A 15201-nucleotide genomic window follows, 5' to 3' on the forward strand; every position below is an offset into this window, starting at 1 on the left:
AAAGTGTGAAAATAATTATATTTAAATATTGCCCTTTTTTAGGGCAATTTGGATCCTCACTAATGAAGTCTGGGGCAGACAGTTTGAAATAAAATAAAAATATATATTTAAAACAGCAAATGAATCAACTGATGTCAACGTCTGGTGACCTTGCCTAGATTACAAGTATGGGGTGGGGTCGGGGGATGTTTTCACATTTTCTTTTGGATTATGACATCATCTATAACAGTGGTCCCCAAGCTTCCTGGGGTCCAGGGACTGGCTTTGGTAGAAAAATTGTCTTCCACAGGGAGATAGAGGAGATGGCTTCGCGCGTGCAACCTAGATCCCGCACATGAGCAGATGAAGCTTTGCTTGTTTGCCTGCCACTTGCACAGACCAATTCCCAACAGGCCATGGACTACTACTGGTCCGCAGACTGGGGGTTGGGGACCCTGATCTATAATGTGTCTTGTCCCACCATGGAGAATTGCCATTGGACAGATCTTCACTTACTGATGTTGTTTTCTAGAATCATTGCAATACAAAAGTATCTAGCTGTCTGCTTTGTGGACTCCTTAATTCCTTGACCATGACATTATTCAAGAAATACGAATATTTATTTTATTTTATTTTAATTCCATTTATATCCCGCCCTTCTCCGAAGACTCAGGGCGGCTTACAAGCTTAGCAGTAGCCTTCATTCTATGTATATGCCTGCTTATTAGGGCTTTCACGCCCCCCCCCAGCGGCATTATTACAAAGTCAGCTTAATTGCCCCCAACAATCTGGGTCCTCATTTTACCTACCTCGGAAGGATGGAAGGCTGAGTCAACCTTGAGCCTGGTGGGATGCGAACCTGCACTAATTGCAGGCAGCTGGTGTTACTTAAGGAGGCATTAGCCCACTGCTCCACCAATATGCAACATTTTCATTCAGGTTTGCACCACCCCTGCCTCATAACATTTTATATTAGAAGGCAGGGAACACAGTAACAGCGCTAGGGATTTTGTGAGAAAACCAGATAGCTTGACACTCCAATAGTAGAAAATCTTTCTCTGTGCCTGAAACGCTTCTCACTTTCAGATGAACAGTAGATCAGTCTACCTCATCCACAGCCATCCCCAAAATCACAAACTACTTTCTTACACAACAAGAAAGTAGTTTTAAAAAAGAACCCCACTATCACTAGGGATGATATAGGTACACTTTGACTTACAACTATTCTTTTAGTGACCACTCAGAGTTACAACAGCAGTGAAAAAAATGACTTATAAGAGTTTTTCACAGTTACAACTGTTGCAGCATCCCCATGGTCACGTGATCAAAATTCGTCCACTTGGGAGCTGGCGCGTATTTATGATGGTTGCAGTGTTCCAGGGTCATGTGATCACCTTTTGCAATCTTCTAATAAGCAAAGTCAATCAGGAAGTCGGATTCACTTAACAACCATGTTATTAAGAACTGCAGTGATTCACTTAACAACTGGCAAGAAATGTCATAAAATGGGGCAAAACTCACCTAACAACTGTCTTGCTTACCAACTGAAATTTTGGGCTGAATGGTGGTTGTTAAGAACTACCAGTATTTATTCAGTTTTACAGAGGGATAACATAGTAGATGGCTATTATTTGATCAGTGAAAATTATTTTCAAAAAATTCATGCCTGTTGCTGTTGACAGCATCTCCAAACATGAAGAAGAACAGCCATCAAAAATGTAAAGATCATTATTTTAATTTCCATCTAATATAGAATGATCAATATTTTAGGGGGGGGAAAGACAGAATAAGTGTGGAGTAAAGTGTTTATAAAAACTTTTCTACCATGACTACCTCATTATTATTCTTAAAAGTTAATTATATTGTTTTATTCTACTAGTAAACTAATTTGTTTTTTTAATTAGTGCAGCAAGTTTCAGACCTGATTGACTCTTTCTTTATTTTACTAAAATTAACACTTGATTGTTTAGAAAGTCATTTAGAGAGGCAGCCAAGTTAAATGCACATCCTAGCTGGCAGAGAAATTGGTTATCTGCAAGTTATCTGCAAGTGAAGCAAAACCCACAGAATCTGAGGCCTAGCTGTTTCCTCTTCACATAATTTTCCCCTGGAATTAACCTGGTGCTTTTCTGATGCTTGGGACTACAATTCCCCTGAATCTCATTATAATAATGAAAGATAAATTATAATGTCAGTTATAGTTTAAACTACCCAGAAGGCACCTAGTTTGTCTCCTTCAAAAATATTCTGTGAACCCCAAGTATCTTCAAACTGTTTCTGAATGTCTGTCTGTCTTATATCTATCTCCAATACAGCCTAGTAGTAACACAGTGAAAATTTGTAGGTCTGCATGCAGTATTGTGTCAAATTGGGAGATGATGATATCCTATGAAACCCAGTGGCTTGAACAAAAACCTGCGCTTCTCAGAGAAGAGAGGCAGACTGTGTGATTCTTTCTGCTCTCACAGATGCTAGGGACAGCTGTTTTCCAGGTGGCTGTTAGATCCAACTGTAAAAGTCAGCAGAAGAGGATCTGCTTTGGGGGAAAAAAGGGGGGTGAATGGGAGCCAGGAGGTGTCCATGGAAACCTGGCCTCCACTCCAAATAAATCCCAAACAGTGCGTGGCTGGGGTTCCATTTCAGGTATGAATGAACAGAGTGAATTTATAATGTAGGCTTCATTTTAGCTTCAAGATTGAGAAGCAAGACTTGCAGGCTTGAAGTTGGGACCTTTCTCTGTCACTGTTAGTGTTTCTTACTCTGATGCTAAAGCAATAGGTATTTGCCATCAGGAAAACAGGATGTGGTGGCATCAGCAGCCGAGGGCAGGAAGTTCTGCATTGCCTGGCAAAATCTGCAAGTAGGATCCCTAGCATATGTTTGGCATTATTTAAACCAGAAGGGAGTCTTTGTTAAATTAAAACAGATTGCCCCATTTTTCAAAGTTGACTTATTATCCAAATGGATTTCCTGCTTAAGGGCATTTTAGATAACACTGATTTGGGGTATTTTCCGTCTATCTACCCCAGACATCAGCTTAGCTTCAGAAATGGTAAGACCAGAGGCAAATTTGTGTTATGTCCTTAACGCTTGGCTGCATTAAAAGCTTATTTATTAACTTCTGTTGCATTTCTTGTTCTTCTTAGGAGCAGCACTTGAATAGCTGAAGATCAGCCAATTATTTTCTTAACACAATTTGATCAGTGGTAAAATTGCTGCATAGTTTTGAGAGGTGGATTTCCTACAGCCTCAGCTAATAAGGGCTTGAATGCATTCAAAGAAGAGAAAAAAGAGATAAGTTTAACAGAACCAATTCATGCATATATGAGGAAGGTGTGGAACAGCATTGAAACGCACACATTTTCCTGTTTAAGGACATTTTTTGTCATGCAGCTACTAGGCTGCAATGCATACAGAAAAATTAAGTGTTAGATTAGCAAGAGTTGTGGAGCAATTATAGATTGAGCATCTCTTCCTAGAAGTCCTGTTGTTGGGGGCAGGAAGAAAGAGTGACTGCCTTGTACAAATAGTTACAGACACATCAATGTGTGTGGTTCCTTTTATGGTCTGCATATAATAAGCTGAGATAGGAGTGATGACAGGAAGATGAATTGTACCAGTGTAAAAGTCTGTTCAAAAAGTGATTTTTCCCCCCTGTGGCCTCCTCCCCTGGTTTTCTGTGTTAAAGCCAATATCTTTCTCCAATCAGAAGAGGGCAGTACAGACCCAACTTTTCAACTTTTGGCTCAGCCTTGAATGATGTAAGCCGGGATTGTCCTCCTTAAAAACCAAACCAAACCCTAAGATGTTATAAATCTGCTATGTATGGCTACTAATAAAACAAAATGGCCATCCCTTAGCTGCACTTTGTGCCAGCTCATGATAAGAAAAAGTGCACTTGTTGGTATTCTTTTTCTACAGAGGTTTTAAAGTTATAGGAAACCAATTATTTTGGTTTTGGTCATTTCAGGAGCTTCTTCCTAGTAAGCTGAGTCCTCTTGACTTCTTGATCCTGCAGAAGTCCCATCCTTCCATTTTGAGATGAAACAAATACCTAAAGGCATGAAGTTGAAAGACGTAAAGAGGGAAAAAAAAGAATATTGAATTATTTATTTATTTATTTGTTTGTTTATTTATTTATTTATTTATTTATTTATTTATTTATTTATTTATTTATTTATTTATTTATTTCGATTTATATACCGCCTTTTCCCGAGGGACTCAGGGCGGTTTACAGGGCAAATTAAAACAGTAAAATATATACAGGTTAAAATAAAATTAAATAGACCCAAAATAATTAAAAATTAAAACCTTAACCCAAAACCCTCAGTCCATTAGAATGGATGACTGAGGTGCTTTTTTCTACTTCTCACATTAGAGAGCAGTCTTTCTTTACCATTGTCCGTCTTGCTCTTTCTCAGTTCATGGAAATACTAGGCAGAGAAAAATAAAGTGAAACATGGGATTAACTGTTTCTTGTTTTCCAAAGTGATGTGTTTGCAAAGGTCTTCAGTAATGAGAAACCATTGCTTCATTGCTTCATTAAAGCAGAAAGGTAGACTTAAGGTTGCCAGATCTGGATTGCAGAAATCTAGATAGCCAGAAAGATATTAAGTATACAGATGCAGATGACTCTCTCTGCTGCTGCCCTCTAGTGGCTATCCACACTTTTGCATCTCAGATTTGATATTTTTAGCCAATTACTCCCAGCAATTCAATAATTCCTTTAGAACATCCAGCTGCATTTGTTTTAGCAAATGTTCTATGGTAGGCATGAACTCATTTTTGAAAAATACACCATTCTATAGCTGACTAAGCAACTGCTTTAAGATGGTAAAAGTCATGTAATTCCTCATGCACAGTGGAATGATGTAACATCTCTCTTCCTCCTTCCCTCCCTCCCTTTCTCTCTCTCCTTAAGGGAAGGTAGACCATTTTAATAATTTCACAGGGTTGTTTTGAAAATAACCTTCAGACATACTGATTGTTCCAGAGTCACTCACTGAGCTTCAAAGTTGACCATAGTTTGAACCTGGCTTCTTTCATTCCTAATTCCAACACTCCAACCCCTATACACCATTGGCTCTTAGTTTATTGTTTACACGCATAAAAATTGAACCTGAGAGACCTCAGACTTTTGCAACCAGATTTGTTTGCATATAGGATGTATATGCTCCTGAGAACCTCCTTTAGTGCGATCTTTTACACTTCCATCTAGCAGGCTAAAGTTTCTGTCTGACCGCCAGAGCATGAGGGGTTAATGGTTCTCTGAAGCTTGAGGGATCAGCACAGGAACAGGGCGTTACTGGTTATCTCCGTTGCAGGCAGAAAGGCAATGACGCTATTCCGTCCTAAGCAAGAGCCACCCACTAGCTAGAACAAGATTTGACTCATTCCAGGAAGCAAAAGACAGGCAGCTAGTCAGTTGCAGGTATCAACCCAGTCGAGTTGCCGGGCTGACCCTCCTTGGATTGAACACCAGTCGTGTTCTATAGACTGTCTCTGCTGCTGGCAGTATGGTTCTCAGGATGGAGAGTGGTGAGCATATATGGTGGGGTGTTCCCAGCTCATTTGGGTGGCTGAGCCAAATCATTGAGGGACCTTGTCCTAGTGTCAGTTTGACTGAATATAATATGGAAACTTGGTCTATCTGTTCAATTTAGGAGGCTAAGGGATCTTTTTTTCCCCCCAAAGTGACCTGGTACGTTTCTGTGGTCAAGACTTCTGCCAATTCTTAGCTCCAGTAGAATAGAAATACACCATGGGTTCCTGCTCATGAGTTAGATGTCTGAAGTTGGAGGTAGCACTGGCAGTTCTACAAAGGTATATAGGGCAGCATTGGGTGGGAGGTCTATATAAAAAAATAGTAGTAGCATACCCTTGTTCTTGTGAACATTGCTGGGCTTTAAAGATTTGAGGGGCTCTTGTGAGAATGAAAGCACCTCATTTCTTCTTTTTCTGTAGGAGGAACTAGGAGTTTCTATACTTCAAAAAGGAGACTTTCAGTTGGCAGCTGTAGAGTTGCATGCCACAGCATGTCTTGGATACAACAGCTCTCCTGCCTGTTCCACCTTGGCCTTTGGGCACTAAGGAGGTTGTGGGAGGGAGAGCATGTGGATTTGGTGAAACCAAATTTGGGGCAGGTTTCTCTTTAGATGCACATTGAGTGATGTAATTTTCACTAAGCACACAATGCATCCAGATGAACTGGTAGTTGAGGGACACGTTGTAAATGAGCAAGTGCAATAGTCATTGTTTTGTTGGCACAGAGGGAAAACATGGGAAGACACTTGATTTGTCAACAAATACATTTTCAGTCGATCATTTAAGATATTGTCACTGTGCTCGAAGGGCTGTAAAAAGGCTAATTCTGAGTGCAACTCAAGTATGAAAATTAGGTATTTTAAAATTCTAGCAACTTACAAAGGTCAAACATTTCTGGATTTGTGTATATGTGTTAAACAGCAATCCCAAAGCTATCACAATCAATGTATCAATCAATGGATTGTTGCTTTTTAAATTTTCTTTCCTGCACACTTCACCTAGTAAATGTCTCGTACTCCCTGGTCTGCTGTAAATATGATTATATGTTCACGATAGGAAAAAAAAGCCTTCACTTATTGTGCTCCTTTGAACATAATGGCTGTTTATCAATGCAGCCTTTTAAATGTGTAGCTCATCTAATTTATTGGCTAACTTGTAAGTTACTAAGCAATTTCCTGAGGGTTAGTTAAATTAGTCCTTTGCAACCAACACTACTGCACATATATGCCAGCAGTTTAGAAGAACAGATGTATCTAATGATTCAGATTGGGGAAAAACTTAGTTTTCAGTGAATTAAAAAGATGCTGATCAAGTTATTAGCAGACCATTTGTTGAATAGCATGATTTTTTTCTGCAGCACCTGACTATTCATGTTCATTGGAGTGAGCTGGGACTTAGCAGAAGACTTTCTTTGACCTGTAGAAGCTCAGTTCTAGCAAGGTCTGAGGAAAATCCCCATAAGGCTGGGAGAAAAGATGCTGCTGGTTCTTATAATTGAGAATGGGCTGATTTTAGGTTTGATGGATCTCTTTTTTTCAAGGGCCTCAAAATGGTGACTTGATGAGGTTGTGTGCATTGTAAAATTAAGAAGCAAGGTGTTTTACTGCACAAGCTGAGCCTATAAATGTGTTTTCAATAGCTGAATTAAGATCACAGCTTTAGTTCATTTATAACAATTGACTCTTGCTTTTTCCCCAATCTTTATTGGAACAGTCTAATGCAGGTATTTAAGGAAAACTATGTAATTGTAATGTTAAAGACAAGTTCTAACATTACATTGTATGTAACAGTGAAAATGCACATGAACCCTGTAATTTATTCCTAGGCTATGTTTTAGGGCAGAAGCTCTGCTCAAGTGATTAGAAAATTATCCACTAATTTTGAGAATGTAAACCTTGTCTTAAAAGCATTTCCTCATTCCAAAAGAAACCCATAAGATTGCCGTTTGACATTCCCCAACATTTTCCATTTTTCTTTCTTTGTGCACGTGAGTTATTGTTGGATTCTTTAAATTTTTCAGGAAGGTACAGAAAAAAGGGTTTTAATATTTTTCTGTTGTGTGGAGTTAGAAACTCTCTGAGACCCATTACAACTCTCCTTAAGTCTAGCACTTTATGCCAATTTCTCTTTTGTTTTCTCTCCGTGTAAACATTATTGAGATGGATGGATGGATGGAACAATGCCTTGGTTTACTGTTCTGTTGTGTCTAGCTTTAATGGACTGTCAGCGAGGTCATCACTGATTCTGTCCGAGGAATTGCGTAGTACAGACATGTCAAACACAAGGCCCGGGGGCCAGATCCGGCCCGCGAAGTGGTTTCATGTGGCCCTCGAAGCCATCCTGGAAACAGTGAGGGAACTGTCCCCACTGCCTTGGCCCTGGTCCAGAGACCCTCCTTCTGCCAGAGACTCCCAGATCTGTCCCACTCCTGCCCAGGCCCCCATAGGCACCCTTGATGCCAATGATGTAGAGCTGGCCATGCCCACCCAGTAGGCCATACACACTCCAGATGCGCCCACCCAGTAGGCCACGCCCACCCTGGCCATACCCACCCGGCCCCCCGAGGGCAACCACAATGCTGATGTGGCCCTCAATGAAATTGAGTTTGACACCCCTGGCGTAGTATGCTCAACTTAAGAGAGTGAACCTGGAAAGAGGTGCCTTCCCAGTTTGGAGCCCTACATAATGGTGAGTTCTGACACAAGGCAACCTCAAAGAAGCCACTGCTTTGTAGCCATGGGCTAACCCCTTTGCTCTTACTGCAAAGCTATCAGTATTCTACAGCCTTGACTTTGTGGTTTCCTTCCCATCCTGAACGTGGCTTCTGAGCAATTCACTCTGAACAGCTCACATCCCCCTACACCCATTAGCACTGACCTCTGCATCCTTTTGCAAAGCTATTAAAACAGCTTTTCTGCAGCTCTTTGTGAATTTTAATATGATGGGGGCCTGTGGTTATTATACGGTATTTTCTGTTTTTTTAAAATTAATTAATTGGCTTGATTATCTGATTTTTAACACAATTGTGCTTTTAAAAGCATTTATCTTTTGTGAACTATTGTGAATCGCAGAATTCAGTCTATAGATAAATAAGCAACCAGGCTTTTTTGGAAAATTGTGTAGTTTTAAACAGTGAAACTTTTTTTTATTTATATATACAAAAATTGCTTTGCCATAAATTGAAATGTTAAATTGGCAGAGGAGTTTCTTGGTCTAAATAAAGAGCTTCTTCTCCACTGCATTGTGCCAGCTATAGCAAGCCTAAGCTTGCAGGTGAAATGACCAGGACATTGACTTATTGTACCAAGTCATTTCTCAGTAGCCACATATATTTTTCACCTTGCTATCTGTTAGCAATGCAGAAGGGTTTTTCCTGCCTGTATGCACAGTGCTGGGTTTTTCTCACCAAAGCTTAGATTCTCTCTTTACTGCTTGTGTTCACCCAGCATGGCACATCTTGATTGCTATTTCTCTTTGAATTTATATTCTACCATGCATGTGCTCTGCCCAAACACTCTAGAACTCGACATAATTAGAATCAAAGTGTGGTCTAAGATTGTACAGGCTGCTAGTCTTGAGTTGCCATTAGCATTAATTTTGTTTCTTCTTACTTTATTATGCAAATATAGGCAGGTAACAATATTACGAAAGATTCTAATGCAAGGTAGAGACAAAGGGATTTCTAATTAGCACTCACTCTGACATCTGTATCTTGGGAATCACCTCTCCTTGGCTGAGTGGACTCACTTGCCAATAGGGATCCACAGCTGTGCAAAAAAAAACCCCACCAAAACCACCCGCTTACTTGCAGTGATCATTGACAATACTATGAATCATTTCATAGTAGACATATCTGATTTTGCCAACTCTTAGTCACAAGGAGTGGAGTACAGGTACTCTTCAACTTACAACAGTTGGTTTAGTGACCATTCAAAATTACAGCATTAAAAAGAGTTATGACCATTTTTCACTCTTATGACCATTACCGCATTCCCATAGTCATATGATCAAAATTCAGACGCTTGGCAACAGATTCATATTTATGACAGTCGCAGTGTCCCCAGGATCATGTGATCACCTTTTGCGGCCTTCTGACAAGCAAAGTCAATGGGGAAGCCAGATTCACTTAACAACTGTGTCACTAACTTAAGAAGTGCAGTGATTCTCTTAACAACCGTGGCAAGCAAGGTCATAAAATGGGGCTAAATTTGCTTAATAACAGTCTTGCTTAGCAATTTTAGGCTCAATTTGTGTTCATAAATCGAGGATTACCTGTACAGAAAACTTTTTACTCCTCACAGCTCCTCTGAGTGTTATAGGTGCTGGGGGCAAACACTCATAAAAGGAAAGATGTTTCCCTTGTACTTTAATACAGATAGTCCTCAACGTATGACCATTCATTGAAAAAAGGGCTTTATGATCTGTGCTTGCACTTACAACTATCCACCACGCTTGTAGTCAGGTGATCACAATTCAGGTGCTTGACAGCTGGCTCAGATTTATGACAGGTTGCAACATCCTGTAGTTTATGATTTGCAACCTGTTTTGCCGGCTTCCTGTAAAAAAAAGGGCAAAAAGTGTCCAATGGGAAAGCTGGATTTGCTTAACGACTATGAGAAAAAATGGTTGTAAAATCAGGTCTGGTCATGTAGTGATTTGACTTATGACCACACAGATTTATAGCTGAAATTTGAGTCCCAATTGTAGCCATAAGTTGAGGACTTCCTGTAGTTCCATCCCTGCCCCACTTCCGCTCCCAAGAATAGTTGCTTCTACAAATCCGTATTTTCCCTGGCCCACCAGGCAAATGTGCCATAGGCTTGTGGCAATGTGATTTTGGGGAGAATTTGGGGCGGGATGCCTACATGCATTGCAATGAATCCATCTGAGCACCCCATATAACATAGAGGACAGTGTTCTTGCCTCCAAGTGCAGCGTTAACTTCTCAGTGGCTGGAATATTCTGTTGCAGGACCTGCTCCTCTTTCTCTCTCTTCAACGCTCTCATCTAATCTCTGTCAGTAACAGATAAATGAATAGCTGAGGTCTTGTGATGGTCTGGGACAGAGGTCTGCAACCTGCGGCTCCAGAGCCGCATGTGGCTCTTTCAGCCGTTTCCCGCGGCTCCCAGTCCTCTGCCATGTGCAGTCCAAAAAAAAAGTGGGACTAAAAAAGTTCAACCAATCAATTCAAATATGCAGGGTAGGTGCATATCTCGCCTTGGCTCCACTCTTCAGTCAAACCCGGTTCTGCTCATGCGCGGATGTACGCGCATGCACACACATTTTTTGCGGCTCCCAGTTTTTCCTTTTGTGAGGGAACCGGTTCTGAGTGGCTCTTTCACTGTTTCAGGTTGCTGACCCCTGGTCTGGGAGTTGAATGACAACTGAAACAACAGGGAGAGGAACCTAAATTTCCCTTTCCAGTGATGGGGTTTCTTTGGATGGAATCTGTCAGCCATTTATCAACACTGAAAGCCAAGAGGAAAATGTTTTCTTATGATGTGCTAGATTTTGATATGTATCATAGTGTTTAGTGTACATAACACCCTCCTCCACTCTCTAATAAATTATCCTTCCTCCTCTTTCCTCTTTCTGATGCCAGTTGCATCAGGGACAATTGTGTGAGAATTGTTAATGAATAAATAATTGGCTTGCGAACAAATGTACTGGCAGAAGCTAAAGATTGTCCCGCTCTCTTCTAGAAAGACATTGTGTTATGTGCTCTGCTCCTCAAACATTGTAAATTTGTGAATCCCACTGTAATTAATCAGTTTGATAAGATAATATCTGGATGTAGAACCTCCACCTAGGGTGTGTTTTGAAGTCAAACCATTGACAAAGCAAGTGTGTCGGCTTGTGGCCTGCAGTTTTTACATCTTCTCAGATTTTTGCAAAGAAGATAACTCAGATTTAAGGAAGTTACAAGCTTTGGTTCTTGCAGTGGATACAGGTATAGGTGATGTAATATACAAAAATGTTTTTTTTTTGTCCTGTCACACTGCCTTTATCTGCAGTTGTGAGATGAGAATATTTACCGTAAATATTGTGAAATCCTGTCAAAAAGCAGTTCATTTTTTTGAGGGAACCCAGGTAAAGAGAAGGAGAGAGAAAAAATGTGGTCAAAAGCCCTGCTGCTTCTTCAAGCACCAAATGATTTTATAATTAGGTTGCCTACTGCGCTTATATGCCTCATGCACGTACACAGGAAGCTGAGTAAATCTGGAATTTATCTTCCCCATTGCTTTCTAAACTTCAATCACTGCTACTGCCTGGGTTTTTAAAACTTAATATGTCTTGTAGAACTGTTCTTCCCTCTCATCTGCGTGGTAACACCTCCTCTCATCTTGTTTATGCCTAAGTATGTTGGTCAGGAGAGTGGATAGTGCATATACACAGTATATTACTATCTATTGGTAAGAATGCTATGAACATGCATGCTGCTTTACAGAATACAAGAAAAGAATCTGGGTGAAATGCACAATCTATAATTTGATTTAGAGAAAACAGTGGAAAGGGAGGCAGATATAAATAGGGAACAGTTAATTATGGTTAAGATTTGGTTATATTTTTGTGAGTGGTCAAGCATGCGAATCAACTTGCTTGAATCTAAACTTTAAAAATGTATTTTATTTTATTCATTTATGCCTTTGTCAGTGTTGTCTCCTGGTGACTGCCTGGACAAGTCCCTGCAGTTTCCTTGGCAAGGTTTTTCAGGAATGATTTGCCATGGCCTCCTTCCTAGGGCTGAACAGAGTGATTGGCTCAAGGTCACCCACTTGGCTTTGTGCTTAAGGCAAGACTAGAACTCAGACTCCCAATTTCTAGCTTGGTGCTTTAACTACTAACCAAACTGCCTCTCAGAGTCTCAGGTAGAGGAAATATTTTGAAGGAAAGTAATAGCTGCATCTCATAGGCCACTATCTGAACATAATAGCTAAGCAGCCTTGATTGTAGGTGTACACTTCTCTTATTTTGCCTTTGCCTTTGCCTTGTGCAATTCTCCTCCTTAGCTCTAATCATTTAAGACCCATTAGATATGCTGGCAGTAGCAAAATCTTCAACAAGTCTTCCGAGTAATCTTTTCTTTCCAACCTGTTAATATATATACTAAAGGCAGTTTTCCTTCTTCATATTTTTGTTCTCTTACCTTCCCCATGTGGCACTTTATCAGCACAGGGTGAACGTTTTTCCTAAGTGCTTCCCTATATGGCAATGTCTAAAATTGTTCATATCCTGAAAAGCAGTACAATGCAGAATTATGGTACCCCTGGTGAATCATATAAGGATTCACAAAGGAGCAATACATGCCAGGAAGAAATGATAGCTGCCACCTGATGGGCAAGTAACAAATCAGAAATGAATCTGAGATGAGTCCAATCTTAGACATTAACTGCTATAGGAAACTCTTGGCAAATAGGAAGAGATTCCAGATGATCTTTGAAGGCTGCAAGAAATGCTTTGCTTAAGGATGCCCTGTCTAGGTTTGCTGTGATGGCTGCTCCTTCTACTGAATTATTTCAGTTCAGGAGGTGGACACAGATGAATCTTGAGCCTTACAACTTGCAGGCAGGAACAGGTGTGTTTCAGTAGAAGGTCATCATCATGGAGTGTGTTTAAATCAGCTTCTCCACATTGGAGCTCTTCTGAGGAATTGTTTTTCAGCAGATTTATCATGTCATAGGGGGCTCTGTCTGGCAGCCGAAATGCCGGATGTCCCCAAGTTCACTGATCATTCAAATTGATAGATGGTTCCTGTTGTTGGCTTGCAGTAACTACGGCTGTCTTCTGCCTTGTGGGTAGCTACCATGACAAAATTAATCCTGACAAGGAATCTGGTTTTTGAAGATGCAGCTGGGATGTATTAGCCAAGATGTATTAAGGAAGCATTGATTTTAGGAGTGAATGCCATCTAAGCATTTGTTGTCATCTTTCACTGTGAGCAAATGAAGCAAGGGGTTTCCTGATTTATTAGACATACTGTAAAACATAAATTATGAAGAGATGATGGTAGTAGGTCTTTTAGCTCCGGACGGCGCCCGATCTGCGCTCCTTTCGCCGCGATCTGAAAACATACTTGTTCGAGCAAGCCGGCCTGGCCTGAGGGGGGATTGGTGGGGTTTTTTATCATTTTTATTGGGGTTTTTACTATGTATCAATTGTATTTTAATCGGGCATGCATTTAATTATCTTTTAGTTTTTGTAAATTTCTGTGTTTTATTCTTGCCCTGTACACCGCCCTGAGTCCTCCGGGAGAAGGGCGGTATAGAAATATTAATAAATTAAATTAAATTAAATTAAATTATTTTAAAACCCCAGATTAAGCTGTATTTGCTGTGTGGAATGAGTAAAAGTAAAAGACTAAAAATGTATGAAAGTATTGAACCTGAGTTTGCAATGAGGTCTAGAAAAAAACCAGTGAGATCTAAAGCAGGAACAGGCCATCTGTATGTAAACATATCTGATGACATACAAGATGGAAGACAGCAGTTCCTGAATGTCCAGCATGTGAAGATTGCATAAGGCACATAGGAGGAGAGATAATTTTTAACAACTTTACTGAAATGTTTTTAGGTTTCCATCCTCTGTATCTGACAGTAACCCTCTATAAAATCAATGGATGTTACTTTGCATAATCCAGAATAGAATAGAGCTGGAAGGGACCTTGGAGGTCTTCTAGTCCAGCTCCCTGCTCAAGCAGGAGAACCTATACCAGGGGTGTCAAACTCAATTTCATTGAGGGCCGCATCAGCATTGCGGTTGCCCTTAGGGGGCCGGGTGGGTGTGGCCGGGGTGGGCGTGGCCTACTGGGTTGGTGTGGCTAGAGTGCGTATGGCCTACTGGATGGGCATGGCCAGCTCTACATTGTTGGCATCAAGGGTGCCTATGGGGGCCTGGGCAGGAGTGGGACAGATCTGGGGGTCTCTGGAGGAAGGAGGGTCTCTGGGCCAGGGCCAAGGCAGTGGGGGCCGTTCCCTCACTGTTTCCAGGATGGCTTCGCGGGCCGCATAAAACCACTTCGTGGGCCGGATCCGGCCCCCGGGCCTTGTGTTTGACATGTCTGACCTATACCATCTCAGACAGGTGATTGTCTAGTCTGTTCTTAAAAATCTCCAGTGATGGAGTACCCACATTTTCTGGAGGCAAGCTGTTCCATTGGTTGATTGTCCTAACTGTCAGGAAGTTTCTGTCAGGAAGTTTCAACCTATAATCATATATAGGTTTGTTCTTTTACAGTGAATTTGAATATTATGGACCTTTAGTTCTGGGTATCAAATGAGGCCAAAGAATAAGATATATAAAACTCAGATGTAAATTACAAAGCTTATTTAGAGAGGTTGATGTAGAGTATATCTCAAAATTGTTAAGGAAATAGAAACCAAAATAAAAATATGACTTGGATACCGTACTTATTTCCAATGAAATTTTCCCATAATAAAAATAACGTGAGGAAGATACAAGTTTCTCTAGGATTTTTAATTCATAAAACTTAAGAATATTGAAGCTCAAAACATGAACAAATAATCACATAAAAAAATTCCAGCCTAGAATAAGAATCTTTTTGGAGTGAAGTTCTTTATGCCTGATTTATCGACATTACATTATCAAGTCCCTGTTTTTAAACTAATTTTGATGAGGTCTAAACTGTTTTCTGAATGAGTACAAAAATTCATCTCTAC

The 15201-nt window shown here is 40.4% G+C and overlaps 1 protein-coding gene across 2 annotated transcripts in view; it reads left to right on the forward strand.

Moving 5' to 3' along the window:
* CYTH1 (cytohesin 1) overlaps positions 1-15201 on the forward strand; it is a 67359-nt gene that overhangs the window by 22105 nt on the left and 30053 nt on the right. The window contains exon 1 of one of the 2 annotated variants that reach the window (XM_081319707.1): positions 5366-5517. The exons of the other annotated variant lie outside the window; for it this stretch is intronic. Within the exon in view, the coding sequence (XP_081175833.1) occupies positions 5496-5517 (22 nt within the window). The 5' untranslated portion in view covers positions 5366-5495. Of the gene's footprint in view, positions 1-5365; positions 5518-15201 lie in introns of those variants that run through there. 2 annotated transcript variants of the gene reach the window in all.

Source organism: Vipera berus, assembly GCF_964194415.1.
Source record: "Vipera berus genome assembly, chromosome: 2".
In the NCBI taxonomy this organism is placed as follows: domain Eukaryota; kingdom Metazoa; phylum Chordata; class Lepidosauria; order Squamata; family Viperidae; genus Vipera; species Vipera berus.